This window comes from Pelophylax lessonae (assembly GCF_965119305.1).
Source record: "Pelophylax lessonae genome assembly, chromosome: 11".
Classification (NCBI taxonomy): Eukaryota; Metazoa; Chordata; class Amphibia; order Anura; family Ranidae; genus Pelophylax; species Pelophylax lessonae.
This window is the reverse complement of record NC_138778.1, coordinates 120,717,034-120,745,033: the sequence shown is the minus strand read 5'-3', so window position 1 is coordinate 120,745,033 and position 28,000 is coordinate 120,717,034. Positions and strand designations below refer to the sequence as shown.

At 43.5% G+C, this 28,000-nt stretch overlaps 1 protein-coding gene across 1 annotated transcript in view; it reads right to left on the bottom strand.

The window, feature by feature from the left end:
- Positions 1–28,000, bottom strand: part of DNAJC7 (DnaJ heat shock protein family (Hsp40) member C7) — a 178,448-nt gene that overhangs the window by 56,434 nt on the left and 94,014 nt on the right. Inside the window, exons 3-7 of the mRNA XM_082271507.1 lie at positions 20,536–20,660; positions 18,597–18,710; positions 18,349–18,423; positions 4,550–4,668; positions 3,809–3,962 (exon numbers count right to left, since the gene is read on the bottom strand). Coding sequence (XP_082127633.1) covers positions 3,809–3,962; positions 4,550–4,668; positions 18,349–18,423; positions 18,597–18,710; positions 20,536–20,660 — 587 coding nt within the window. The remainder of the gene's footprint in view (positions 1–3,808; positions 3,963–4,549; positions 4,669–18,348; positions 18,424–18,596; positions 18,711–20,535; positions 20,661–28,000) is intronic.

Here is a 28,000-nt window from a genome sequence, read left to right as displayed (position 1 = left end):
GGGAACCAGGGATGATCTTTGGGAAAGCGAAAAAACGCTGATGTCCTGCGATGATGGGGATATAAAGATAGGCATCCTATATGTCTATGGACGCCAGGAAATCTCTTTTATGCAGGGAGGCCACCACTGTACAGATGGACTCTATTTCTTCCCAAGTCCAGATTTGGACGCACCTTGCCCTCTTTCCTGGGCATTGTGAATAGGTTCGAATAGAACCCCTGAAACCGTTCAATGTTAGAAGGGCAGAATCGCACCGGTGGAAGTGATCGAAACTCGATCCTGTGTCCTCCAGAAACCGGTGAAGACATCCCCCCCCCACCCCAGAGATGGGTAGGGGCGCATCAGGCTATATTCTTCAGGCTTGGCTGAGCCGGACTCTGTTTACCCGACCAGCGCCCTTTGAAACCCCTCTAAAGGGGCTTTGGAGGGTTTCGCCTTATCGCCCGCCCTCGCGGAACGAACAACTCTATATGGAGCAGAAAAGGAAGGTCGTCCTTAGTTACGAGGTCTTTTTATCCTAACAGTCTGTAGCAAGACAGCAGGTGGTACCGTCTATCCTATAAAGAGGAATTCCTCAAACGGATAGCACCTAGCCATGCGTTTGGAAATAACAGGGGTTCGTTTCAAAACGACCCCATTTGGGTAAAGGAAAATCCTTCGCCCTTTTGGTAGGCTAACAAGTACCAAAAAGGAATCTCAGTCTCAGCTACCTCTGCCGGTGTAACCTCAAGACTAAAGGTTTCCCAGACGGACACAACTAGTGCATCCACCACTCTTGTGCTATGGCGGAGGCAGAAACGTGCTCCTCACTGCTGAGGAGATATTACCTGAGACAACAGCCCCCTAAGAGGGACCTGCAACTGCATTGACCAGTTCCGAATCCGTATCTGAAGTATCCGATAAACAATAGGGGTAGGCGGGGGTCGCTACTTGACCCCCGTCCCTGACAGGCCACCTCCACCCGGGATACCAAAGACTCCAAAATTGCCGATAATGCATTAAAAACAAGTGGGGTACTGGAGGGTCCTGCGGCCACCTTGAGGGGATCAGGTGGGGATACCTATGCGGCAGGGTCAATGATTATACAAGACACTTGCCAGCGACAAAAAATGACAAAGTAAAAAAAAAAAAAAAACTTTTTTTTTTTTTTTTTGTGTCCCCCAGTCGCAACAGCGCCCCTCAGTGTTACCTGCCTTTTTGGACCCCACAGAGAGAGACAGACCCCAAGGCTCATCCCTGATGCACAGAAGTTTTCATCAGCTTGCTCAGTGCTTGTCTTGTTACAGACAGGAAGTCTTTGGCCCTATTTCCTGGGTAAAAGAGGCGGCTCCGCCCCTTAACACGCCTGCCGGCTCCTCCCCCTGGCTCCATGAGGTGTTTGAGTCACCTCAAACATGGCCGCCCCCATGCTGGAGACACGAGGCTACACCAAAATGGCGGCCTCGTGCGATCTACCAGACAATGGCGGCGGCCTGCACAGAATAGCGGCATGTCTGCAGAAGGATCTCGGCCTCACAACCCTTCACCCTCATGGTGGTCAGCGTGGTCGGAGGTACCGGACCCTAGCGGGTCGTATGCGGTCCGCTGCTTAGCTGGAGGAATGATCTGGAATGCAGTATACATGTATAGACATCGCCCTGTGGCTACTGACAGGTAGGATACCTTATACTATCACAGTAAAGTTCTAGTACTGCCACTGACTACAATCATTTACACATCTTTACAATTAGATTGTCAGCTCCCAAACCAAGCCTCCTGGCTTCTTGTACACAAAAATCACACTCAATTAGGGGGATCTGTGACATGTTGTAGGATAGAGGGGAACCCATCCTTACCATTACAGAGAGGGGCCCGCGTTCACCACAAGACCCGTCAGGGGGAAAGGGGGAACATACTACTCACCATACCGGAACCAGGCGGGCGCCAACTCCTGACAGTACCCCTCTCCACCGAGGTAGGAGGGCTGTCGACCAATACGGGCGCCGTGACTCATGGTCATTGGCGTTTCAGCGAGACGTTTAACTCGCAGGGTCAGTCCCCGTCCAGTGGGACTATGTCGCGGCCGACCCAGCGCGGAGCTATGGCCTGCACGCGCTCGTAGGCTGAACTGGGGTGACCACTGGATCTCAACATCCAGCCCGTCGCCCAGTTCAGCTTTCTTGCTTGAAGATCTCACAGGAACACTGGAGAAAAAAAGCTGTCTTAAAAAATTATTTTCTAAGAAAAAAATCCTGCCAGGACCGAAGATCCCAGCAAGGTATCTAGGTCCTTACTCCTGACTAGACAGAAAAAAACTGATTTGCTGAGGCAGAGAGAGAGAGGATATACCCTCTGGGACTGCCCCTAGGGTGTGGCCAGAGCATTTTATTTCCTGTCTAGTCCTACTCCTGTGGAGGCAACATAACCCGAAGGTGCTGTATCACCGAGGACTACGTCTGTCAATGAGCGATAGAGAAAAATGACTTCTATGCCAGGACCAAAGATCCCAGCAAGGAACTTGGTCCTTACTCCTGACTAAGCAGATTAAAACTGACATCCTATGCAGGAAGAGAGAGGGTATGTCCCCAGGGACTGCCAATAGGCGTAGCCAGAAAATCTTTCTGCCTAGTGTCCTACTCCTGTAGGGGGCGGTATTACCCTACTGCTATGCATCAGAGGACTGCGTCCGTCAATGAACGATAGAGAAACATGACTTACTTGTAAGAGAGGACTTGCAAGTGTAGGTCAGACCAGATGGCATGACTAGTTTAAAAGGAACTGGTCAGGAAATAAAGGGGCTACCCTTGCTCACTTGGTTTCTGAAGGAGCTCATAATTCATTTATCACTATTGGTTAAAAAAAAAAAAAAAAAAACTTACCTGGAACAAGTATGCACATATTGGGTATCAAGAGCATTTACTGGCTGCATGCTTTCCCTGCTCAGTTATAAACCAAGTAGTAAAGCAAGAGTAACCGACTTGGAGCATGCACCTTAGAAAAAAAAAAAAGTGACAACTTGTTTCTATTTTTATTGTGACGGGCTTCTTTAATAATTGAAGTAATGAGGCACTGCATCAATTCAAGAGGAACTACAGCTGGCCTTCATCTGCATGTTTACCCTTATTGTAAACTGATCTACTGCAAAGGCAGTGAAAGAAAACCAGCTAAGCCAATCTGTTGGCCTGAAAGCATTTTACTGCATTCAACAGGGCCTAAAAAACAATTATATACTATACAAGTATAGATTTTATAATTAAACTGTATGAGGTAAGGGTTGGAGCTTCAGGAAATGCGATAGTAAGGACATTTAGGGAGGACAGAATTTATTTTGGAGGATGATGCCTCCCAAAAATGCCACCTTCCCTTGCATCTAGTATAAGGTGTTCTTTTGACTCCATAAAAGTTTTGGAAACTTCTTATAAATATTTTGCAACCAAAAATCTTATTTTAAGAGTCGGTTCACCCTGGGGCGACACGACTCTGCACGACTTGGGGAGGCGACTTGTCAGTTCCGTGCACCACGACTTTGGAGCGACTTGCAGGGACTTCACATAATGGAAGTCTATGCAAGTCGCTCCGAGGTTGCCCCAAAGTAGTACAGGACCCTTTTTCTAAGCCGGAGCGACTTATGTCGCTCCTATTAGAACGGGTCCTGTACTACTCAATGGACCGCGATCGAGTGCAACTTGTCAGGCTAACAAGTCGCCTGACAAGTCGCGCTAGTCTGAATGGGCTCTTACACCCATGCAGAACAAAGTTTTAATCCATGAGTTCTTCAGTAGAATGAGCGAAAAAAATATCCACGATTATTTAAAGATGCAGCACCTACCCTGCAGGCAAGTCGAGCTTTCTGGTGATCTGGGAACATTTTCAAGGCCTGCACAAAGAATTGTACAGCTTTTTCAATACAGTCTTCATAATAGAGACAGAGACCCCGTACATATAGAGCATCAGCATTTGTAGAGTCCATCCGTAAGATGTCACTAGAAGAAACACAATATACAGTACTCATTAATAAATTACATGTACTACACAGACAATGAATCTGACATAGGCCTTACCATAACACTTGGCATAGCTTATAAGCAGACAGACTAAAAACAACACCTTCAAAAAGTTGCTGATTAGTGACAAACAAGAAACTAATAAACTGCAGAAGAAGCTTTATAGCTTTCTTTTCCTCTCTTGTTTCATTACTTTTAAATAGACATACAGGTGCCCTAGAAGAGCTGTCAAGGTTTAGCTCTTTTAAAAGCTGACACAGAAGTTTTAGTACTGCTCAACACAGGCTTTACAGTCGAGCCACTCCTGTTATGGTGCAACATTATGGTAAATTTTGGCTTTTACAGGACTGAAACATTATTTACTCAATTCTGTGTCTAAGTGTCAGCAATGATGATGCATAAACACGCTTGTTGGCAGGCAATCTGGTTTTAAGCAAACTACTGTACCCACAGTTTAAAATTACCACTCAAACATTAAGGCTAACTTGCACATCTGTCACATGTTCACTGGCAGCAGACATACATAATGAAAAGCAGTTATGAAAAGGTTTTAATGTATACACTACCTGGCAACAGACTGGGCATCTGGATAACGGCCAAGCAGCGCCAGACATTCTGCTTTAAGGATTTTGAAGCGGTGGCAGGCAGGAGCTAACTCTAAGGCCCGATCCATGCAGAATACAACCTGCCACAAAATAGCAATAAGCAAACACACTGTACATTTCTGTATGCATGGAGGCTAAATATTTAGGATTATAAAACTTTTAAATTATTTCTTACACTGAAACGCAAAAGTACTCGCATCAATTTTTGTTCCTGTGGAACTTACAATCTAACATTCAAATCACTGCCACTGACAAACTAGGGAACATTTAAAATTAAGATGCCAGTTAAATTTTTAGTATGTTTGTGGCTTGTGGGAATATGAGCAGCAGAAGAAACTGTGCCAGGTATTAGCAAACTGTTCACTTTCATGCAGATCAAAGTATCTAAAGCATGAGATTCAGATTTTATTGATTCAACTGCAGTCATATGCACAAACTACAAGATCATTACCAAAACTTGCTATTACTAATAATTTACCCAATCATTATTTCATTCAAATGGGGCACAGAGTACAAGTGGACTGGTAAGTAATGGTTATTATAATCTGCAATTTTAGTTAAAAAGACGAGCTGGCAGATAATAAATATGATTTTTAGTTTCAATAGCTATCCAAAACATGAAGAACATAAACCTCAGGAAGGATGTGCTAGAACTGGAGAAAGTCCAGAGAAAGGCAACAAAATTAATATGGGGACTGGAGGACCTGGAGTTACGAGGAATGACTAAAAACACTAAACAATGTCCCTGGAGAAGAGACGCTTGAAAGGAAATATGATAGCGATATACAAATATCTCAATGGTGATCCCAGCGCAGGTGGGAAACTATTCAGTCTCAGGGACTGTAAGAAGTCACAGAACCGCACAATAAGATTGGAGAAGAGGTTTAACCTTATTAAAGTGTTACTAAACCCACAACAGTATAATCAGTCTGTATATGCAGTAAAGCATGCTTATTATACTCACTGTAACCTAAGTGGGTTAAATCATCTGCACTGTGTAAAAAGGATGTTTGATCCTGTCTTCTCTGATCATCCCCTTCCTCTACAGTCCCCAATCCAACTCCTGATAGAACAGAGCCTTCGGGCGCCCAGCACATGCTCAGTTTGGTGTGTATTGCTAAGGGGTTTGCTTTATTTATTTTCTTTGGAGGGTGCATGTGATTAGCACAGGGCCAATAAGCACTGTCCAGATAGAGGGTCAGGAGTCCTGCAGCCTCATAGGACAGTCAGAGGAGAATGAAACCTTGTCCTACAAGCTTTAACCAGACACTGATAGAAGTTACAAGACTACTATATACTGCTGATGAGAAAAAGGTATTCAGCTGTTTATACACTGCTCAAAAAATGAAAGGAACACTTTGAAAACATATCAGATCTTAATGGGGGTAAAATATCATGCTGGATATCTATACTGATATGGACTGGGTAATGTGTTCAGAACGAAAGGATGCCACATTGTTTGATGGATGGAAATGAAAATTTGCAACCTACAGAGGGCTGAATTCAAAGACACCCCAAAAACCAAAGTGAAAAAATGATGCAGCAGGCTAGTTAAGTTGGCTGAAATTTCATTGCAGCCACTTAAAATGGTACTCAGTAGTTTGCATGGCTTCCACGTGCTTGTACGCATGCCTGATAACATCGGGGCATGCTCCTAATGAGACGGCAGATGGTGTCCTGGGGAATTTCCTCCCAGATCTGGACCAGGGCATCACTGAGCTCCTGAACAGACTAAGGCGCAACCTGGCGGCGTCGGATGTCCCAGAGGTGTTCTATTGGATTTAGGTCAGACGAGCGTGGGGCTAATCAATGGTATCAATTCCTTCATCCTCCAGAAACTGGCTGCATACTGTTGCCACATGAGGCTGGGCATTGTCATGCACCAGGAGAAACCCAGGACCCACTGCTAGAGTGTAGGGTCTGACAACGGGTCCAAGGATTTCATCTTGATACCTAATGTCAGTCAGGGTGCCATTGTCTAGCCTGTAGAGGTGTGTTTGTCCCTCTATAGATATGCCTTCCCAGACCATCACTGACCACCACCAAACCGGTCATGCTAAATGATGTTACATAACAGCATAACATTCTCCAAAGCTTCTCCAGACCCTTTCACGTCTGTCACACATGCTCAGAGTGAACCTGATCATTTGTGAAAACCACAGGGCACCAGTGGCAGATCTGCCAATTCTGGTGTTCAATGGCAAATGCCAAATCGAGCTCCACAGTGGCAGACAGTGAGCACAGGGCCCACTAAAGGACGTCGGGCCTTCAGGCCACCCTCATGAAGTCAGTTTCTAATTGTTTGGACAGAGACATTCACACCAGTGGCCTTGCTGCAGGTCATTTTGTAGGGCTCTGGCAGTGATCATCCTGTTCCTCCTTGCACAAAGGAGCAGGTACAGGTCCTGCTGATTGGTTAGGGACCTTCTACGGCCCTGTCCAGCTCACCTAGAGTAACTGGCTGTCCCCTGGAATATTCTCCATGCTCTTGAGACTGTGCTGGGAGACACCGCAAACATTCTGGCAATGGCACATATTGATGTGACATCCTGGCTGAGTTAGACTGCCTGTGCAACCTCTATAGGTTCCAGGTATTGCCTCATGCTACCAGTAGTGACACTGACCCTAGCTAAATGCAAAACTAGTGAAAAACAATCATAAATCATGAGCAGGGGAGAAAAAAAAGGCAGTGGCCCCCATCCGTAAAACATTCCTGTTTTGGGGGTTTGTCTCAATGTTACCCATTTAGTGCACCTGTTAATTTCATTAACACCAAAGCAGCTGAAACTGATTAACAACCCCCTAACTGACCAGATCAATTTCCCAGGAGTTAAACTGACTTGATGCTATACTCTGAATAAAAAGTTTTCCTTTAATTTTTGAGCAGTGTATTAATTAAAATAATTGCATTTTCATATTCTGTGTACTGTGGGAGACCACATATAGTAAATTTCACAGTACTGGGTTTAGTAACAATTTAAGCTGCTGAGGAGGATTTCACTGTCAGGGCGGCAAGGATATGGAATGCCCCTCCACAATTGGTGCTGTCAGCGGGAAGTATTGATAGTTTTAAAAGACTTTTGGACGTGCATCCTAGTGAACACAATATACAGGGATATGGGAAAGGACTATCGCCATGAACACACACACACACACACCTACACAGGTAGAACTGGATTGGCTGGTGTCTTTAACTTTACTAACTAGAACTATGTATGTAACCTCTATGAAGGTTTTACCCTAGAAAAATAATTTAGGAACTTAACTGTTAAGCTGTCAAAATGACTTGTACTTAATAACTGCATAAGTTCATCTGATACATCACAGGTTCCAGGTACATTCAAGGTATAATAGAAAATTCTAAATGCTACATTGTCAAACTAGGTGTTGCTCTCTATCTTCTAAAAATGGTGAAAAGTTCAATAAAATTGCATTAGAAATTACATTAAAAAGAAAGGATATGACTTAAATTAAAAGGAATGTGTCAAAACCAGAAGTAATATTTAATAAAAAAAAAAAAAAAGTGAGTCACTGGGCACTTCAAGAAGTTTTTAATTATGGGTCAAGTCCAAAACGTACTTGTGTATGATTTTGTACTCACTGTAAAATCCTTTACTGAGGGACAAAGGAGGTCATTACCTGTTACACTACCGCCCAGAGAAGGAATTGACGCTGACATACAAATAAATGATAGGCCACCCCAGGAAAAACCCTCTTACTCTCAAGCATGCCTAAGCTTGTAGTAAGCAGTACCTAGTGCATGCTCATAAACAAGGAAAGGTATAACCTGTGTCCTTCAACTGACTAACAAAAGGATTTTATGTGAAGTACAACACAGCAACAAAACACTAGCCCACTGAAAACAACAGAACACGGGCAGCCTGCAGCTCAAAGAGCCACCTGAAGGACCTTAAGGCCAAGGCTGGCATCAGAAGGGGCCTGAACACCAATCGGGTAAAAGTAGAAAATTGTGTGAATGAAAGACCAGGTAGAAGCCTTGCAAATCTGGGAAAAAGAAACCCGCGGCCAATGAGCCTAATATTTTACCTGAACAGGAAAGGTTGGAACCTGCTCCTTGAGACCATAAGCTTGGATTGTGGTCTGTCTGAATGGATAAATGGTGAAACAAGAAGCTGGTTCTTCTTTACGGCAACAATCTGGAATGACAAAAGGTCAGTCTTTCTGAAGAAAGAGTGGATGAGCAGTAGACTCTCACAGACAATAGAGGTGAATCTCCAGATGAACTGGTGTCAGACAGAGGGACAGAATAACAATGTGCTGGTTGCAGTAAAAGTCTAAAACCACCATAGGTAGAAAGGAAGTTTAGGGCCTCAACACTCCCTTGTTCTTGTGCAAGACCAGAAAGAGATCTTTTTTAGGATGAGGCCGCCAAACCAAGACACTCGCCTTGCAGAGGAGCAACAAGAAACACCACTATAAGGTTAAGAGAGACAGAGAAAAATCCCTAAGTTCAAAGGGTGTTTAAATGAAAATTGAAAAAGTCCCACAAAGTCAGAGGGAAACAAACAGAGGGAGCCACATGGAAGACATCCTGCACAGAGGTCCTAACCATGAAATGAGAAGCCAACAGCCTCTAAAGCAACATAGCAAGATGCTAGTCCAGATCCATCTGTAAAAAGGCAAGGATACATCCCACAAAGTATTTCCTGGGGTGAAAACCTTCCACATACAGTGATAGGCCTTAAAAGGCTTAGCTTTTACCATTTGGGGGAATAAATGATTCAGAGATGCCAGCGTCTCTCAAAACCTGAGCTTTAACAGGTATACCGTTAAAGATAATGACCATAAAAGCAGAATGGTAAAGCAGTCCTTTAGAAAGAAGATCTGGATGATCTGAAGAACTCAAGGAGCATCCACCAATAGTCTTACTAGGTTGGAGGACTGTGCAGTAAAAGGACTTTCAGGAGAGGAAAGGCAAAAATCAGGGTATATGGATACTATTGGGCCACCAGAGCATCCACTTCTTCTGTCTTGAGAATCCTTGTACCTAAAGATAAACCTGATCAGTTTGTGGTTGAACATAGAGATCGGGACAGCCACATTCAGAGTTCCCCCACCTGTATATATAAAAAAAAAAAAAAAAAAAAAAAAGATCCTGACACACCTTAGGGTGTAGGGATCATTCCCTTGGGTCCAAACACTGCTGGCTCAGGAAGTCTGCCAACTGTCCACACCTGAGATCCTCCCTGATGGTTGATATATGCCACTGCCTTGGTGCTGTCTAACTGAAACCAAATCACATCACCCTGCATTCAAGTGATACAGAATTGCACAGACAACCAAATCTCCTAAGGTTCCAGAATGTTTATTGAGAGCGGACATTCCCCCAGCGTTCAATACCCAGTGCACTGGCAGAGTGCCCAGGATTCCTCCCTCAGCCCAACGGGCTGGCATCTGCTGTATTCTTCTAATAAACAGGATGGACTTGAAATACTTCCAACTCCAGAGCTGAACCCCAGAGGCATGAAGCCAGGGTCAACTTGGCCCTTGGTGCCAGACAAATCAGTCTGTCCAAGGATTGGACTGGCTTATCCCATGACATTAGCATGTTGTATTTTAGAGGTCTGGAATGAAACTTGACAAATGCGACTGCCGCAATAGAAGCTACCCTCAGCCACAGAACTCTCTTGCAAAAACTGGCAACTCCAGGACTGAAGAGTATGGGGGCCTGGTAGTTAGAAGTCAGGATAACCTGATGATTTTTGAAGGTTCAGGTTCTATTCAATCCTCTGCATGCTATAGAGGTCAGAGCTACATTGTCTGCTAGACCCTCATCTAGATATTCCACAGTAAGGCTAGCCTAGTAGTGAGGCAATCACCTTGGTGGACATCAGAGACGCAGAATATAGGTCAAATAGCATGGCCACAAAGTGAAAGTGCAGAGAATACAGAGCAAAGTGCAGAAAAAACTAGTGTGCTAGAAAGATGGGGACAGGCAGGTATGCATCCTGAATGTCCACCAAGGTCAGAAAGACTTCTTGAAGAAGGGAGGCTTTGATAGACCTGGTGGATTCCATGTGGAATTTCTGGGCCCTGATCTGGACACTAGGTGTTTCCAGTCTATACAGAGCAAGACAGTTGGTACTGTACTGTGAGCTATTTTGCCTTAAAAGTCATGCCTGACTGAGGAAAAAGTCCTCCTTAGCGGAAAGAGGCAGTCACACACGAGGGAGCTAGTGAATCCTGCAAATATGGCATAGACTGTAGTAGCCGGGGGCACAAGGATTGCAGGCAACAGATGTTGTCTGTACCCATAGGTTTGCTACAAGCAGCATCAGAGCTGTTTGAGAATGAACTGGGGGCAGTCGGCACAGTGGGACTGTCCCCTACGTGTCTAAAACCAGGCATGACGCAACGCAGTGGTGGTAAAGCAATGTAGCTCAGGGTAGGAGGAAAAACCTCAGGTACTTACAAAATGCAACCACTGCTAACAGGTGTAGGGTCAGATGGCTGGAAATGACCAAGTCCCTATAGGTGGGCAGCATGAATGGAGCGAAGCACTGAGTTGAAGATAGAAGCATAAAAAAATTACAGCATGGTGGAAGAATGAAGAGTTATCCTGGGGTGGCTTTTTTTTTTTTTTGTTTGCCTGTCTGTAGGCAGCAGTATAACCAGGCAGGTAATGAATATGTGTCTCTCTCAATGGACGAGAAAAAAATAAATCACAATTCTACATTGTTGATAAATGTTTCAATGGATTCCCTTGGACACTACTGTTTGGCTTTCCTGGGGTTGAACTCAGTGTGTGTGCACTTTATAATGCATGAAGTCAGCGACTCACTAACTTGCTTTAAGTCAGAGAGAAGCAGGGCAAAGGTCACCAAGAGCTTGTACCTTCAGGATCAAGTTAGAAACTACAGCGCTCGCATTTAGAGAATGAACAATTCCTTTTAAAAGAGCAACTACATTAACTGAACCAGAAAAAAAAAAAAAAAAACTTATTGAGCCTTTAACCTCTACAACAGGTAAATATACCTCTATCACCTCCAATCAAAAGCACTGCCTCCTAACTACTTTTATCTATAGCAATGAATACAAAGTGATCTCTGGAAATCGTGACATCATCCACCTGCCTCTTCGCCTCGGCCAATCACAAAACACCCACTATTCATTGATAAACATACAAAGCTGCTCCTGAACAGCTGGTATGCTTTATGACTGAATTCTACCTTCCAGGTGAAGGTTGAGGCTAGGTTTACACATGTCCAGTGCGAATTTCCCCTTAGGTTTCAATGCGAATTTCCAAAGCAGCGAGGTGCAGCTGCGATTTAGATGTGGTTTAAATGCAATTATTTTGAGCCAGCAGACAATGGTTTCTTTAACATTAGCTTGTTAAGGAGCAGGGGTCGAGAAGCCAGTCACCACGGGAAGGAGGGGAACCTGAGGGTCCGACCGTCCCAAGGAGGGGCCCACATCCACCCCAAAATCCTCTAGGAGGACAGCTACTCAGCATACCAGGAACCAGGCAAGTTACTCACCATACCAGGAACCAGGCAGAAGCCCTCTCCATCGAATGAAATGGGGGAGCTGTCAGCCAGGAGGAACGCTGCGACTTGGGCCGAGACCCGGTCGTATGCGACTTCACAAGGAGTTTAACTCGCAGGTCAGCCCCCGTTCAGTGGGGCTATGTCGCGGCGGACATAGCACGGAGCTGAGGTCTGCGCCCGCTCGCTGGCCAGATTGGGGTTACCAATGGATGTACATTATTCAGCCCGTTGCCCAGTCTGGCAGTTGACTGTAGATCTCACGGGGAAAAAAATGTTATCTAAAAAGAAAAAATTTGCCAGGACCAAAGATCCCAGCAAGGAACTAGGTCCTTACTCCTGACTAGGCAGAAAAAAACTGACTGCCTATAGTAGAGAGAGGGAGTATAACCCCTGGGGCTGCCCAAGGGCGTAGCCAGACTTTTTTTCTGCCTAGTGTCCTACTCCTGTAGGGGGCAGTGTAACCCAAAGGTTATTGAACCATAAGGGAGTAGGAGTGTGTGGTGTCAGAACTTTTAGTTTGCGCAAGTTAATTTCCCAGATATGCTGGTAGTGGCAAGCTATACCATCTTTCTGCCAAGGGGGCCCGGGGTTCAGTTTACCACGCATAATAACTTGAAGAGGTGTATACGCGGGGTGTGTAGGTTTATTGCAAACCAGGGACTGGTAATATGGAAGATCTGCTTTGTCAAAAATAAAAAATAAAATTGGGATAATTAAGAAGCAAAATAGTAGTCATGGAAATCAGGGAGCGCTGCTCCCCCAGAGATGTAGTGTTTTTCAGAACTGTCCGGGGTAATTTATATTTACCATGGCCCCACACAAAGGAGTTTCAAATAGATTCTAGTGTTTTAAAGAATTTCAGGGGTATATATAAAGTGGATCATGCCATAACAGATAACTTCTTAGGCAGTAAGATAATTTGAATTAGGCCAATGCAACCCATAACATATAATAGGAGTCTACCCCAGGTTTGTGTTTTGGTTTTGACCAAGGAATAGAGAGGTTCTATACCAAGGGTAGCAGTCATTTATTATTCTTTTGACTGTTACTCCTAAATACCTAATGTAGGACACTCTAGCAGGGGGGTTGGTAGTGAAAGGGGGAAAATGGTCAAGTGGTAGGATCTGTGAATTAGACCAATTTATTCGTAGGTCGGTGTTTATGCCGATATGTTCTATAGCTCGTAGAGCAGCTAAAAGTGAAGGCTCGGAGTCCGCCAGATACAAGATCACGTCATCTTTAGATAGTTAATGAGGTTGAAAAAAAAGACACCATTCCATCCAGTTCAACCTATGATAAGTGTGTGTATGTTTATGTCAATAGTACATTGTACACCTGTATGTTGTGGTCATTAAGGTGCCCATCTAATAGTTTTTTGAAACTATCGATGCTCCTCGCTAATCCCACTGCTTGTGGAAGAGAATTTAAAACCTTACCGCTCTGCTCTGATGGTAAAGAACCCTTTACGCAGTTTAAGGTTAAACCGCTTCTCTTCTAATTTTAGTGAATGGCTGCCAGTCCTTTTATATTCCCTTTCACTGAATAGTTTGTTCCCTATGCTAGGGTCACCAGTACAGTATTTGTACATTGATATCCTATCCCCTCTCAAGCTTCTCTTCTCCAGAGAGAATAAGTTCAATGCTTGTAGACTTTCTTCATAGCTGTGATCCTCCAGTTCCTTTATTAGCTTTGTTGCCCTTCTCTGGACTCACTCCAGTTCCAGCACATCCTTCCTGAGGACTGGTGCCTAGAACTGGACGTACTCAAGAGCATACTCCAGATGTGGCCGGACCAGAGTCTTGTAGAGTGGGAGAATTATTGTTTTATCTCTGGAGTGAATCCTGTTTTTAATACATGCCAGTATTCTGTTGGCTTTGCTTGCAGCAGCCTGACATTGCATGCCATTGCTGAGCTTGTCGTCTACTAGGACCCCCAGGTTCTTTTCCATCTTAGATTCCCCCAAAGACTCTTCCCCTAGTGAGTAACTTGCGTTCATATTTCTGGCACCCAAATGCATTACCTTACATTTTTCAACATTAAACCTCATTTGCCATGTAGATGCCCAGCCCATTATTTTGTTCAGGTCTTCTTGTAAGATTTCCACATCCTGCGTAGAATTTATTGCACTGCTTAATTTAGTATCATCTGCAAATACGGAGATTGTGCTGTTTATCCCATCCTCTAGGTTGTTTATAAATAAATTAAATAGGATTGGTCCCAGGACAGATCCTTCGGGGACCCCACTTTCCACACCAGATCATTCCGAGTACTCCCCATTTATCACCACCCTTTGGACTCGCCCCTGCAGCCAGCTTTTAATCCAGGTACCCACTCTATGGTCCATACCTACTTACCTTAGTATGTACAGTAAGAGTTTGTGGGGAACTGTATCAAATGCCTTAGCAAAGTCCAAATACACCACATCCACAGGCCTTCCTTTATCTAGATGGCAGCTCGCTTCTTCATAAAAGGTTAATAGATTGGTCTGGCAAGAGCGATTTTTTATGAATCCATGCAGATTTGGACTAATGATACCATTTTCATTACTAAAGTCTTGTATATGGTCCCTTATCATCCCCTCCAATATCTTACAGACTATTGAGGTTAGGCTAACCAGCCAGTAGTTCCCAGGGATACATCTCAGCCCTTTTTTAAATATTGGTACCACGTTGGGTTTTTCCAATCAGCTAGTACCATTCCCGTCAGTAGACTATCCATAAAAATTAGGAACAATGGTCTGGCTATCACTTGGCTGAGTTCTTTAACCACTTAAGCCCCAGAAGATTTTACCCCCTTCCTGACCAGGGCCTATTTTGCGATTCGGCACTGCGTGACTTTAACGGACAATTGCGCGGTCGTGTGACGCTGTACCCAAATGAAATTAACGTCCTTTTTTTCCCACAAACAGAGCTTTCTTTTGGTGGTATTTGATCACCTGAGCGATTTTTTGATCATGCGCTATAAACAAAAAAAGAGCGACAATTTTGCAAAAATAACAATATTTTTCACATTTTTTTAATATGAAATCCCCCCCCCCCCCCCCCAAAATGTAAAAATCTAAATTTTTTAACATTTTAGGCCAATTTGTTTTCTGCTACATATGTTTGGAAAAAAAAAAAAAAATCGCAAAAAGCGTATTTTGATTGGTTTGCGCAAAAGTTATTGCGTTTACCAACTAAGGGAAAGATTTAGGTCATTTTTGCTTTTTTTTTTAACGAGTAATGGCGGCGATCTGCGATTTTTTTTGCAGTACTGCGACATTGAGGCGGACAGATCGGACCCTTGACTGACATTTTTGGGGGTACCAGTGACATTACTACAGTAATCAGTGCTATACATATGCACTGTTACTGTAAAAATGACACTGGGATGGAAGGGGTTAACTTTATTGGAGAGGGAGGGGTTAAGTGTGTCCCTAGGGGCGTGTTTCTTACTGTGATTGGATGTGGCTTTGTGTGTAACAGCACAGATCAACGGTCCTACATAGCAGGACCGAGTGATCAGTGCTTTTACACAGGGGAGAGTGACAGGCGGCTTTGTTTACATTAGCCGCCTGCCTTCCTCCGTCTATCCGACGATCGCGAGTGACCGGCGGACAACGGGTCCGCCGGGCACACGCGCCGGCTTCTTTGGGTACGAGCGGGGGCGCGCCTCCAGCGGCGTGCGCCCGCCCCCTATTCGCTCCCAGGCTAGTGACGTACCGGTATGTCACTTTGCCTGGGAGGGGCTGACCGCCGCCGTATATAGTCGGGCGGCGGTCGGCAAGTGGTTAAGGACCCTCGGGTGTAAGCTATCTGGTCCCGGTGACCTATTTATGTTAGGTTTTTTCAAGTCTAGTTCTGAGTCTTCTGTTAACCATGAGGGTGCTTCCTGTGACATGTCATTAACTTTAACATTACAAGCTGGGTTAATGTAGCCCCCCAATTATTTTATGAAGACTGAGGAGAAGAATTTATTTAGCACCTTCGCCTTCTCTCTGTTCTTTGTAGCCAAATTCCCCTTGCCATCCTTTATGGGGCCAATGTGTTCTGGCCTCACTTTCTTACTATTTATATACTTAAAGAATTTCTTGGGGTTTTTTTTTTTTTTTTTTATCTCTTCCGCTATGTGCCTTTTCGTCTTCTATTTTAGCTGCCCTGATTTCACTCTTACACTTATTGCATTGTCATTTTGAAATGTTGCCAATGACCCCTCAGCCTTGTATTTTTTGAAGGCCTTTTCTTTAGTTTTTGTATGCATTTTTACGTTGGAGATTAGCCACCCAGGGTTTATTTTAGCTCTTTTAAACGTATTCCCCATTGGAATGCACTGGCCAATACCTTTATTTAGTATGTTCTTAGAGCACTCCCATTTTTCCTCCATGTTGTTTGTTCGTGGGATATTATCCCATTTAATATCTAGCATGGAGTGCAGTTTAGAGAAATTGTCTCTTTTGAAATTCAGTGTCCTTGTGTTTCCTATTACTATGATTTATCTGTATACATGGCAACCGTTTCGAACCATAGGCCGTAAATCTATGGGTTTGATTTTTTAAGAAATAGCCAGCGGCTCAGCTGCCAATGCATAAAGGAGGGGAGAGAGGGGGCAGCCCTGACAGTTACCTCTATTGACAGATAACCTGGCCCTGGGGGACTGATAAATTAGTTGAACCCATTTAATAAAATGAGGGCTAAAACCATAGATACAGAGGCACCCCTATAGGAAACTCTACGGAGTCAAAGTCTTTGCCAGCATCTAATGCCACCAATACATATGTCCCCGTCTCTTCATGGGATGCCTGGATATTTATGAACAGGCATCTAATATTCATATCAGTATTCTTAGCCGGCATAAAGCCTGTTGTTTGGTCAAGATGGATTAAGGCAAGTATGATCTTGTTTAAACATGAGGCAAGGATTTTGTAAAACATTTTATATCCACTTGTAGGAACAAGATTGGTCGGTATGAATCAGGACAATGAGGGTCTTTACGCGGTTTGGGAATAACTATAATCTTAGCTTCCCGCATAGAGGATGGTAGAGTGTCAGTCAAACATAAATCAATATAGGTCATTTAACTTAGAAATGAGGATGAGTAAGTAGCATAAAATTAGAGTGGCAGGCCATCCGATCCCAAGGCCTTGGAGGCGGCCAGTTGTAATAAGGCTGTGGTTATGTCATTGACTGTTATGGGAACCTCATAAAGTGCCACTTGGTCCTTGGTGAGGCGAGAGAATTGAGTTGTTTGTAGGTAATCCCTTGTGTCTTGTGGAGATTGAGTCATCTGAGAGGTGTAGAGTGTGGTAATAATTTTAAAATTCAGAGGCCACCTGTTGTGGGGCAGTAATGATGGTCCCATCAGGACTGTTCAGAGAAACTACTACTGGGGGTTTAATGTCTAGGTGGGCTAGGGAAGTAATCTACCGGATCTTTCCCCGTGTTTAAATATCTTTGGTTTACAGAAAACCATATGTTGTTTGGCTTTATGTGTCTTTACGTAACTAAGCACGTTTGTAGTTTTAGGCTAGCAACAATTTCCGGGGACAGATCCGTAGAGAATGTCTCTTTAAGCACTTGTAAATCGGTCTGTAGCATGTTAAAGGATCAGTTTGGAGGTGGCCTGGTGGATAAAAGTATACGTGTGTAAAGTTTAAATGCTTCCCAGACCATCCAAAAGGAGGATGTTCCCTGGTTCATGCCAAAATATTATTAGAATTCTCTGATAAACAGGACTTTTGAAATTTGCAGCGAATTTGCACTGCTGCTGCACCTCACTGACCAGGACGTTTATATATGTATGCTGGTTGGCAAGTGGTTACCAGACTTTAAATACTGCGGTAAGTAGATTGTGCCCAATCAAGTCAGTATTTCAAGAAGTTTTGCAAGGAAACACACACACAAAAAAAAAAATCAAGTATTTTGAAACTAGTATTACCTTCCACCAGTTTTAAGCTGGCTACTAAATCTCTGAGATTTTTCTAGGCTTATGGCAATCTCTTTAGTTATATAGGCAGGCTCTTCCTGAGCTCTTGGTTATATGAGGGCTATGGTTCTGCAGTTGTTCAGACAGACTAGAAGGCTCTGCAAAGAGGTTTCCACATGCAACATATAAAAGACAGTGAGAGCCACCAGAGGAAGAACACAGCCGTGCTCTAGTAGTTAACAGATACATTTTATCAGGAGAGTATAGCTTAGGATCTAGCCCCTGTATGAAATGATAACAAGCTAGGTTTTAACTGCATTATATATTTGAGAACTAGAGAAACTGTCTTACCTTCCTGAAATCACGTTTCTCAAAGTCGACTTCTGCAATCTTTTCATATTCTAAAACAGCAGCTGCATTTTTCACCTAAAGGGGAAAATGGTGTGGAGTAAAGTATGCAATCTTCCAAGTATATGTATATGCTGGAATTGGTATGTTGCTACAGGATTTAAACACAGAAAATCTTTATAAAGATGAAGACACACCTTAAGTGCTTCTAATTGAAGTACAAGTCCAGAGATTACCACATTTTACCATACCTCTAGCCGAGTTTGCTCATTGTTTGGCTCCAATTCCAGAACCTTCTGGAAACAGCGAGATGCAGCCATTGCATTTCCCAGGGTCAGGTGACACTTCCCCTCTCGCTGATGACCCTAAAAACATACAATAATAGAAGTAAAACAATGGAAACCTTTAAAGGGTCACACTAGAAGAGTTGGAGCAACAACGATTGCAAAATCCTGCAAAGGACTAGTATAAAAAAACCCACAACAAACCGAATAAACGTTTGCAGGCAGATTTTGCTTGCAGGTCCTCAAAGTAAACCTGTCAGCAGATAAATATGGGGGCTGCCATTGCTGACCTCTTTGCCAATCAAGTGAAAGTCAAGTACGCCAATCAAGTGAAAGTCAAAAGCCTTTATGTGCACACTTGTTTTCAATCCATGATTTCAGTTTTTTTTTTTTTTTTTTTTTTGTAGGGTTGGAGATCACGCAGGACTCAAGTGGTGATGAGTCATTGTATAGGTGGTGGTGGGTACGGGTTGGAAAGATTCTCTTCCGATATATTCTGCACAGCTGCCTCTGGGTACGGCCTTGAGGACATTTCCGTGTGTACTAGTGAAGATAGAGAAGGATCACCCAATATACAATGGAATCCAAGTTGAGAAGTGAATATGTGGCTGTTTATTGAATGTAGCAACAAGTGATCAGGCCAACTAGATCTGGGGAAAAAGACTCCCCCCTTCTACAGGGCTGCTTGTTTGGGAAGGATCCCAAATGAGGGTGTCTGACACGGAAAGGTATGTTCTGTAGTCGCTGTGTTTGCAGCAGCAGCAGTCTTTTTCCGCAAAATGCGTTAACCTGATTACTTGTTGCTACATTCGACAAACTACATATTCACCTCTCGACTTGCATTGCATTAAATATCGGGCACTCCTATTTCTATCTGCATGTTTTTTTTAAAGCAATGGGAAGCTATATTGGTGAAAAGGCATATCTGCATTATAAGAGTCAGAAAAAAACTGGACTAACAAAGGACTAAATATAAGTGCTTGTAACTTTGCTCAGCCAGCAGCCTGTACAAATGAATGTCAGGCAATACGGTTTGCATGTCCCCAAACATTCAACCCGTTACATGTGGTTAGAGGCAGATGAGTGAACTGGATCCAAACGGTTTAAATCCAAGGCCACTCATCTGTTAATCACTGTTAGTGTGTGAATAAATGCGAACAGCACTAAAGTCAATCAAGCTTTGTTCCTTCTAAACATGTACCCTGCTTTTTTCTATTCATTGTCTACTACAGAATTATACAATTCAGTATTGAAGCTTGTGTTCATTAAAACTATGAAGTTCTTTAGGAAGCTAGATACAGCTATAACTGAACTTCTCCCTGATATATACAGTATACTTGTTTGTCAAATAAAAATACTGTTTATTCTGATGGTCTAGAATAAAAGTATGCTGTGACCACAAATCTCCTTTATGGATGGATGCATAATCAATGCTGCAAAGATTACAGTTGACATATTAGCGTTTTATAACCATTCTAAATTGTATATGTTTAATCAGCACAGGGGACATAACTTACAGTTGGCATGATGGGTCTCTTATACCTATTCCTTTTCTTTTAGTAGTAACTCGCCTCTGTCCTGACCCCCTCCTGTCAACACTTGGTTTTGTGAATATTTATAATATTTTATTTTAACCAAAAAAAGTTCTACTTCACAAGGAGGAGGTGCTCTTTTTATTAATTTTATACACCACCTCAAATATCCTGAAAGTACCATTTCCTAAACATACATACAAGAAAACAAACAAATAATTTGATAACATGTTTAGTTTTCAAATTTGATAAAAGCAGGAAATCCATATCCAAGATCAGTTAATCTGCAGTTACCTTAGAAAAGGTCAGCATTCAATTAATTATTAAACTGTGTTATAGTATATTACAGAATATACAGGGTATTTAGTAACCACCTTAACAAAGGTGTCATCTAGTCGCACGGCTTGCTGAGCATCTTCCAGTGCTTCCCGGAACTTTCCCAGCATCATCAAGGTGGCTGCACGGTTTCCATAGTAACTAGCATTCTTGCATGAGCAATCTAAAAAGACAATTTAAAAATCAGACATTCACTTTTAGTGACAGAAACAACTTGCATTAACATTAGTTACCCCTAGATGGCAACATTACACTATTTTCTACAGGCTACTTGATATATTTAACATCTCAGAATATCCACACAATCGATGTAGAAGCAGGGATCTCCCCGGTCAGACAACACTGATCAACGCTTCAGCCATTTGCAGTGTGTGCTGATCAAATGTTGGTTTTCCAGCATTTGTTTAGACCGGCTTCTGTTGAACAAACGGGTACACACAAATCAAAGATTTGTGCTCAGCTTGTAAGGGAGCTCAGCAAAGCAATGAAAGGCTGACTGGAGCTGGTGCTGTTCATATGTATCCATACATCCAGAGGTTATCTGTGGATAGGGAATCTGGCCAGCCATTTGTCCTTAACTGCAGGTAGGTACTCTATATGCAGATACACTGCTATGCACAGGCTGAGCTGTTCACATGCACCCGTGATCCCAATTACAAAGCTCTGCTGACTCCTTATTTGCCTGTGTGAACAAGGTCTTAAAGTGGCAAACTAAACTTGTGATCCTTCTTTCAAAATGTACAGACTTTAACATTTCAGCAAATAGTGGAAAAAATGAGAAGAACTAAGCAACCTAAATGTTATGCATAGGACAACAAGTTGAAAATGTTTGCTGGGAAAAAAAGGCACTCAATACACAAATAGCCCCCTATTGTCACCTCCAATTTAAATCATTGTAATATCACAGCCACAAAGTACACTACAAATCACAAGTGAAATCCTACAGGGAGGATACTGCTCAACTCCTTATTGAAAAGCAGTGCAACAGCAAGCAAACAGGTGGAGTATTTCCCTCGACATCAGCTGCTCATTCACTCAGGGTGTATTTAGACTCTGTACATATGGTTATGAAGCAGCTGGAAGCAATGGCTGATCAGCCCATGTTACATACTAGTGTGAGCCCTGAGACATAAGTAGTTTATTGGTTTTTGACTAGGAAATGTGTTCCACACATGCAAATTCCTGCTTCCAGCTTCTTAAAAGCAAAAGCATCCATTAAAAAGGAATTCAGGATTTGCACATAGCATGACCGCTTCTCAGCTATTTGCAGTGCATCAAATTTGCCTCGTTTGGTACACACTTTAAAGTGCACCTAAAGGGAAACCTTTTTTTTTAGCTTTGGATAGAGTAGGGAGGGATTAGAACTCCTATCAGCTTTTATTGCTGTCTGCACCCCCGTTAAGGAGATTCGCCCTCTCGATTTTGTCCTGTTTACTATAATCATTGAAAGTGAGAGAACACCCCAAATTTTGGGTTGTCCCCGGGAAAGGTAAGAGGGGAAATCTTTCAATGGGGATGCTAGTTTTGGTGACCTGGAGGTCCCCAAAGAATTCCCTTAATTTGTAAGGATTTCCTCACTTCCTGTTTGGCAATGGGAAAGGAAGTGAAGGGTAAATCTCAGTAATGGGACACAGATGGTGAAACAAAATCTGACAGGGGTTATAACCCTCCCTTACTTTATCCAAAATGAAAAAAAAAAAAAAAGTTTTACCTATAGTTTTACTTTAGGTTCTTTTTTGTTTGACCCAGCGGGCTGAAAGGAAAACAAACTCGCTGTATTACCGATGCAATGTTAGTACAGTGGTTTCCCTACTGAGCTATTGTGTTCTGACAGGGGGAATGCCAACGCTACCCCTCCCCCCACCCAGAACACGCCGGTCAGTGCTGGCTTTCTGGTTTTCCAGCATGCCCTTACGGCTGGCTTCTGTCTGATAGGCTGATGTCAAATTTTGGCCTGAATGTACCAGGATTAACTCTAATGTTTACACCTGACCATAAAGGGGTAACAAAGATGCCACATCTACCTGCTTTTGTTTACACGCTTGGAAAGTGAGATAAGGCACATAAGAGCAATATTCCAATCATTATCTCATTTAACCACTTAACGACCGCCTAACGACTATATAGGTCATTAGTTTAAAGCTAAATACCGGTGTTATGGCAGCAAATAGCTGCCATAACCCCGGCATTTCTTTAAACTGCAGGCGGCCGGCTTTCAGGCAAGGGTGGTCCCAGCTGTGGATTCGCAGCGGGATCACCCTTCCGGGCGGCGGAAGAGGTGCCCCCCCTCCCTCCGCGTCCCGGACGTTTTCCTCGCTTACCGGACCCACCGTCAGCGGGGAAAACGATCCGGGCCAAGATCCTTAGACAGGAAGTCAAGTGAGGGCAAGATGGCTCTATAGTCTTGGAGGACCGGAGCGACATCAAACATCGTTGCCTAGCAACCGGTTTAAAAGGTCCCTTTTTTTTTTCTTTTTCATTTTTTAGTGTACTTGTGAGGTCTGAAGTCTTTTTGACCCCAGATCACACAATAAAGAGGTCCTGCCATGAATTACAACATTCCTTGTAATAGGAATAAAAATTATCAAATTTTTTTTTTTAAACGGTGTAAAAATAAAAAATAATAAATAAAATAGGAAAAAAACAAAAATTAAAGCGCCCTGTCCCCGTTAGCTCACGCGCAGCAGCGAACGCATACGGAAGCACCGCCCACACATGTAAACGGTGTTCAAACCATAAAAGAGGTATTACATAGGTGAGGTTAAATAAAGACAATAGTCCATCCAGTTCAACCTGTGTAGGTGTGTGTGGCTGTAATCATCTCACATACCCCTGAATGTTCTGATCCTTGAGATGTACGTCTAATAGTCTTTTGAAAGCCACCATACTACCCGCAGAAACCACCTCTTGTGGTAGAGAATTCCACAATCTTGTAGCCCTAACAGTAAAGAACCCCCCACGTTGCCTGAGGTTAAAACGCTTTTTCTCTAATCGCATTGTATGCCCCCGAGTCCTCATGCAATCCCTTCGACTGAACAGTTTTTTTTCTTTTTTCTAAGCTGAGATCCCCATTGAGATATTTAAAAATTGCTATCATGTCCCCCCTCAGGCGTCTCTTCTCCAGGGAGAATAAATCAAGCGATTGCAGACGCTCTTCATAATCAAGGTCCTCCAATCCCCTAATCAGTTTAGTTGCCCTTCTCTGGACTCTCTCCAGCTCCAACACATCCCTTCTGAGGACTGGCGACCAGAACTGGACAGAATACTCCAGATGCGGTCGGACCAGAGTTTTATATTGCCGTGATCATTCGAGCGAGAGCAATAATTTGAGCCCTAGACCTCCTCTAACTCTAAGCTGGTAACCTGTAGAAATTATTAAAATGTCGCCTATGGCGATTTTTAAGTACCAAAGTTTGTCGCCATTCCTCGAGCATGCGCAATTTTGAAGCATGACATGTTGGGTATCCATTTACTCGGCGTAACATTATCTTTCACATTATGGAAAAAAATTGGGCTAACTTTACTGCTTTCTTATTTTTTAATTCAAAAAAGTGAACTTTTTTACCAAAAAAGTTGCGTTTGGAAGACCACTGCGCAAATACGGTGTGATAAAAAGTATTGCAATAATCTCCATTTTATTCTCTAGGGTCTCTGCTAAAAAAAAAAAAAAAAAATAATATATATATATATATATATATATATATATATATATATATACACAGTGGGTACGGAAAGTATTCAGACCCCCTTAAATTTTTCACTCTTTGTTATATTGCAGCCATTTGCTAAAATCATTTAAGTTCATTCTTCTTCCTCATGAATGTACACATAGCACCCCATACTGACAGAAAAACACAGAATTGTTGACATTGTTGCAGATTTATTAAAAAAGAAAAACTGAAATATCACATGGTCCTAAGTATTCAGACCCTTTGCTGTGACACTCATATATTTAACTCAGGTGCTTTCCATTTCTTCTGATCATCCTTGAGATGGTTCTACACCTTCATTTGAGTCCAGCTGTGTTTGATTATACTGATTGGACTTGATTAGGAAAGCCACACACCTGTCTATATAAGACCTTCCAGATCACAATGCATGTCAAATTAAATGAGAATCATGAGGTCAAAGGAACTGCCTGAAGAGCTCAGAGACAGAATTGTGGCAAGGCACAGATCTGGCCAAGGTTACAAAAAGATTTCTGCTGCACTTAAGGTTCCTAAGAGCACAGTGGCCTCCATAATCCTCAAATGGAAGACGTTTGGGACGACCAGAACCCTTCCTAGAGCTGGCCGTCTGGCCAAACTGAGCTATCGGGGGAGAAGAGCCTTGGTGAGAGAGGTAAAGAAGAACCCAAAGATCACTGTGGCTGAGCTCCAGAGATGCAGTCAGGAGATGGGAGAAAGTTGTAGAAAGTCAACCATCACTGCAGCCCTCCACCAGTCGGGGCTTCATGGCAGAGTGGCCCGACGGAAGCCTCTCCTCAGTGTAAGACACATGAAAGCCCGCGTGGAGTTTGCTAAAAAACACCTGAAGGACTCCAAGATGGTGAGAAATAAGATTCTCTGGTCTGATGAGACCAAAATAGAACTTTTTGGCCTTAATTCTAAGTGGTATGTGTGGAGAAAACCAGGCACTGCTCATCACCTGTCCAATACAGTCCCAACAGTGAAGCATGGTGGTGGCAGCATCATGCTGTGGGGGTGTTTTTCAGCTGCAGGGACAGGACGACTGGTTGCAATCGAGGGAAAGATGAATGGGGCCAAGTACAGGGATATCCTGGACAAAAACCTTCTCCAGAGTGCTCTGGACCTCAGACTGGGCCGAAGGTTTACCTTCCAACAAGACAATGAACCTAAGCACACAGCTAAAATAACGAAGGAGTGGCTTCACAACAACTCTGACTGTTCTTGAATGGCCCAGCCAGAGCCCTGACTTAAACCCAATTGAGCATCTCTGAAAAGACCTAAAAATGGCTGTCCACCAACGTTTACCATCCAACCTGACAGAACTGGAGAGGATCTGCAAGGAGGAATGGCAGAGGATCCCCAAATCCAGGTGTGAAAGGCTTGTTGCATCTTTCCTTAAAAGACTCCTGGCTGTATTAGATCAAAAGGGGGCTTCTACTAAATACTGAGCAAAGGGTCTGAAAACTTAGGACCATGTGATATTTCAGTTTTTCTTTTTTAATAAATCTGCAACAATGTCAACAATTCTGTGTTTTTCTGTCAGTATGGGGTGCTATGTGTACATTCATGAGGAAGAAGAATGAACTTAAATTATTTTAGCAAATGGCTGCAATATAACAAAGAATGAAAAATTTAAGGGGGTCTGAATACTTTCCGTACCCACTGTATATATATATATATATATATATATATATAAATATATAAATGTTTGGGGGTTCTAAGTAGTTTTCTAGCATAAAAAAAATGATTTTAGCTTGTAAACACCAAGTGTCAAAAACAGGCCCGGTCCTTAAGTGGTTAAAGGTCAATCTGTATATACAGTAAAGAATTCAGGTCTTTTTTTTTTCCTAACTGGCTGTCCCATTGCTGCAGCAAGGGTAAAATGCCCAATGCCTAAACAAACCCCCAAATTCTCCCCCCCCCCCCCCCTCACCGTCCAAATTAACAGTGCTGCTCAGGGAGTATGTGAATATGTTCTTTGAGCCCTCAGTAGCCTGTTTTTGAACAGAGGTAGGCAAACTTGGAGAAATGGAGATCTAGCTAAACAACAGAATAATTCTTGAGTTTAGTAGAGGCCTGCCAGGCTGGCTGGTTGGAATTTGGCTTGGCTGGCTGGGCTGAATTCTGGTTCGACTGGCTGGCTCGAGTCCTGTCTTTGCTGGCTGGCTAGGTTCAGCCTGTCAGAGCAGTACACATTTTGGTTAGGACAATGTACAGGCCACAAGTAAGCAACACAGAATTAAGGGATCAGTAGTATATAAACGCACTATGTAGGTTCAGTAGTAAGTAACGAAGAACGCAGGGATCAGTAGTGTGTAATGCATAAAAAAATGAATTTTTGTAAAATCTTACAGTAAAATTCCTTTCTCTGAGTCCTCCGACAGTCGCCACCCACTCATACAGTCTTTACCAATGGGGTATGGACTTCATCTCCACAGGAGTAACTAGGCAAAAGACTTGTTAAAAAACAAAGCATTTACATAGACACACCTACGGGGGCTGTCCCACTGGTCCAATACTCCCTTCATCAGCCATCCCAATTCGGTTTGGTAGGAAGCAGTTAAGTCTATAAGAACCCCAATAGAGGGGCGGGGGCGGCGACTGTCGGAGGACTCAGAGAAAGGAATTTTACGGTAAGATTTAACAAAAATTCAGTTTTCTCTTACGTCCTCCGACAGTCGCCGCCCACTCATGCAGTCTTCACCAATGGGGACGTCCCAAAGCAGTGTAGACATGAGGGGTGGGAAACGCAACAGTCAGAAAGGCAATGCAGTACCCACATCAGAGAAAGGAACCTTACATGAATAGAAAGGTAACCCTCTGGGTAACAAATAAGGCTCAACAGGAACAACAACCCAGGAAAGCAAATAACCAAGGGGATAAACAACCCCAACAGCCCGGAACCCGCAATACAACCAGGGTAACCTTACGGTACTGCCGCACAGAGAACTTTGCAGCCAAAGGAGGAATTAGCCGATGCCAGAACATCAATTTTGTAAAATTTTGAAAAGGTGTGCACTGACGACCAAGTCGCAGCCTTACACACCTGGGCCACCGAAGCCTGATGCCGGAAAGCCCATGATGCACTCACCGCCCTGGTAGAGTGCGCCTTGACAGGGAAGGGCGGTACCCGTTCCTTCAAAGAATAGGCCTGTACAATTGTCTGTCTGATCCATTTTGAAATGGTCGCCGCAGACGCAGCCATACCCTTCCTCCACCGACCAAGTGCCCTGGGCAGACAGGTTGCCCAGGACTCCACCTCAGCCCGACAGGCTGGCATCCGTGGTAAGTACTGTCCACAGTAACGGAAGGAAGGATTTTCCGTCCGCCACAGCCGGGGACTGAAGCCACCACAGAAGATCCATTCTGGTCTGGTGACTCAGACACTCTCAGATCCAAGGACTGAGGGAGCCTGTCCCATCTGGCCAGGATCTCCGCTTGGAGAGACCTTGTGTGAAACTGTGCAAACGGTATCGCCTCGAAGGCTGACACCATCAACCCCAGGGACCGCATATAGGTCCTGAGCGACGAGGACTCGTCCCTGAGGGCCCTGACCTCGTTCTGTAGGGTCCGGAGCTTGTCCTCCGGCAGGAAAACCTTCGCTTGAGCAGAGTCCAGAACCATTCCCAAATATGGGAGACGAACCGAAGGAGACAAGGTCGATTTCTGCATGTTTATGGTCCATCCGAACTCCTGAAGCGTCTGAACTGTAGTGGACAGATCGCGTAGCAGGCTCTAGCTGGCACTCGATCTTAACAGGAGATCGTCCAGATACCCCAAGTCCGCAATGCCCTGTGCCCATAACAGGCCCAGA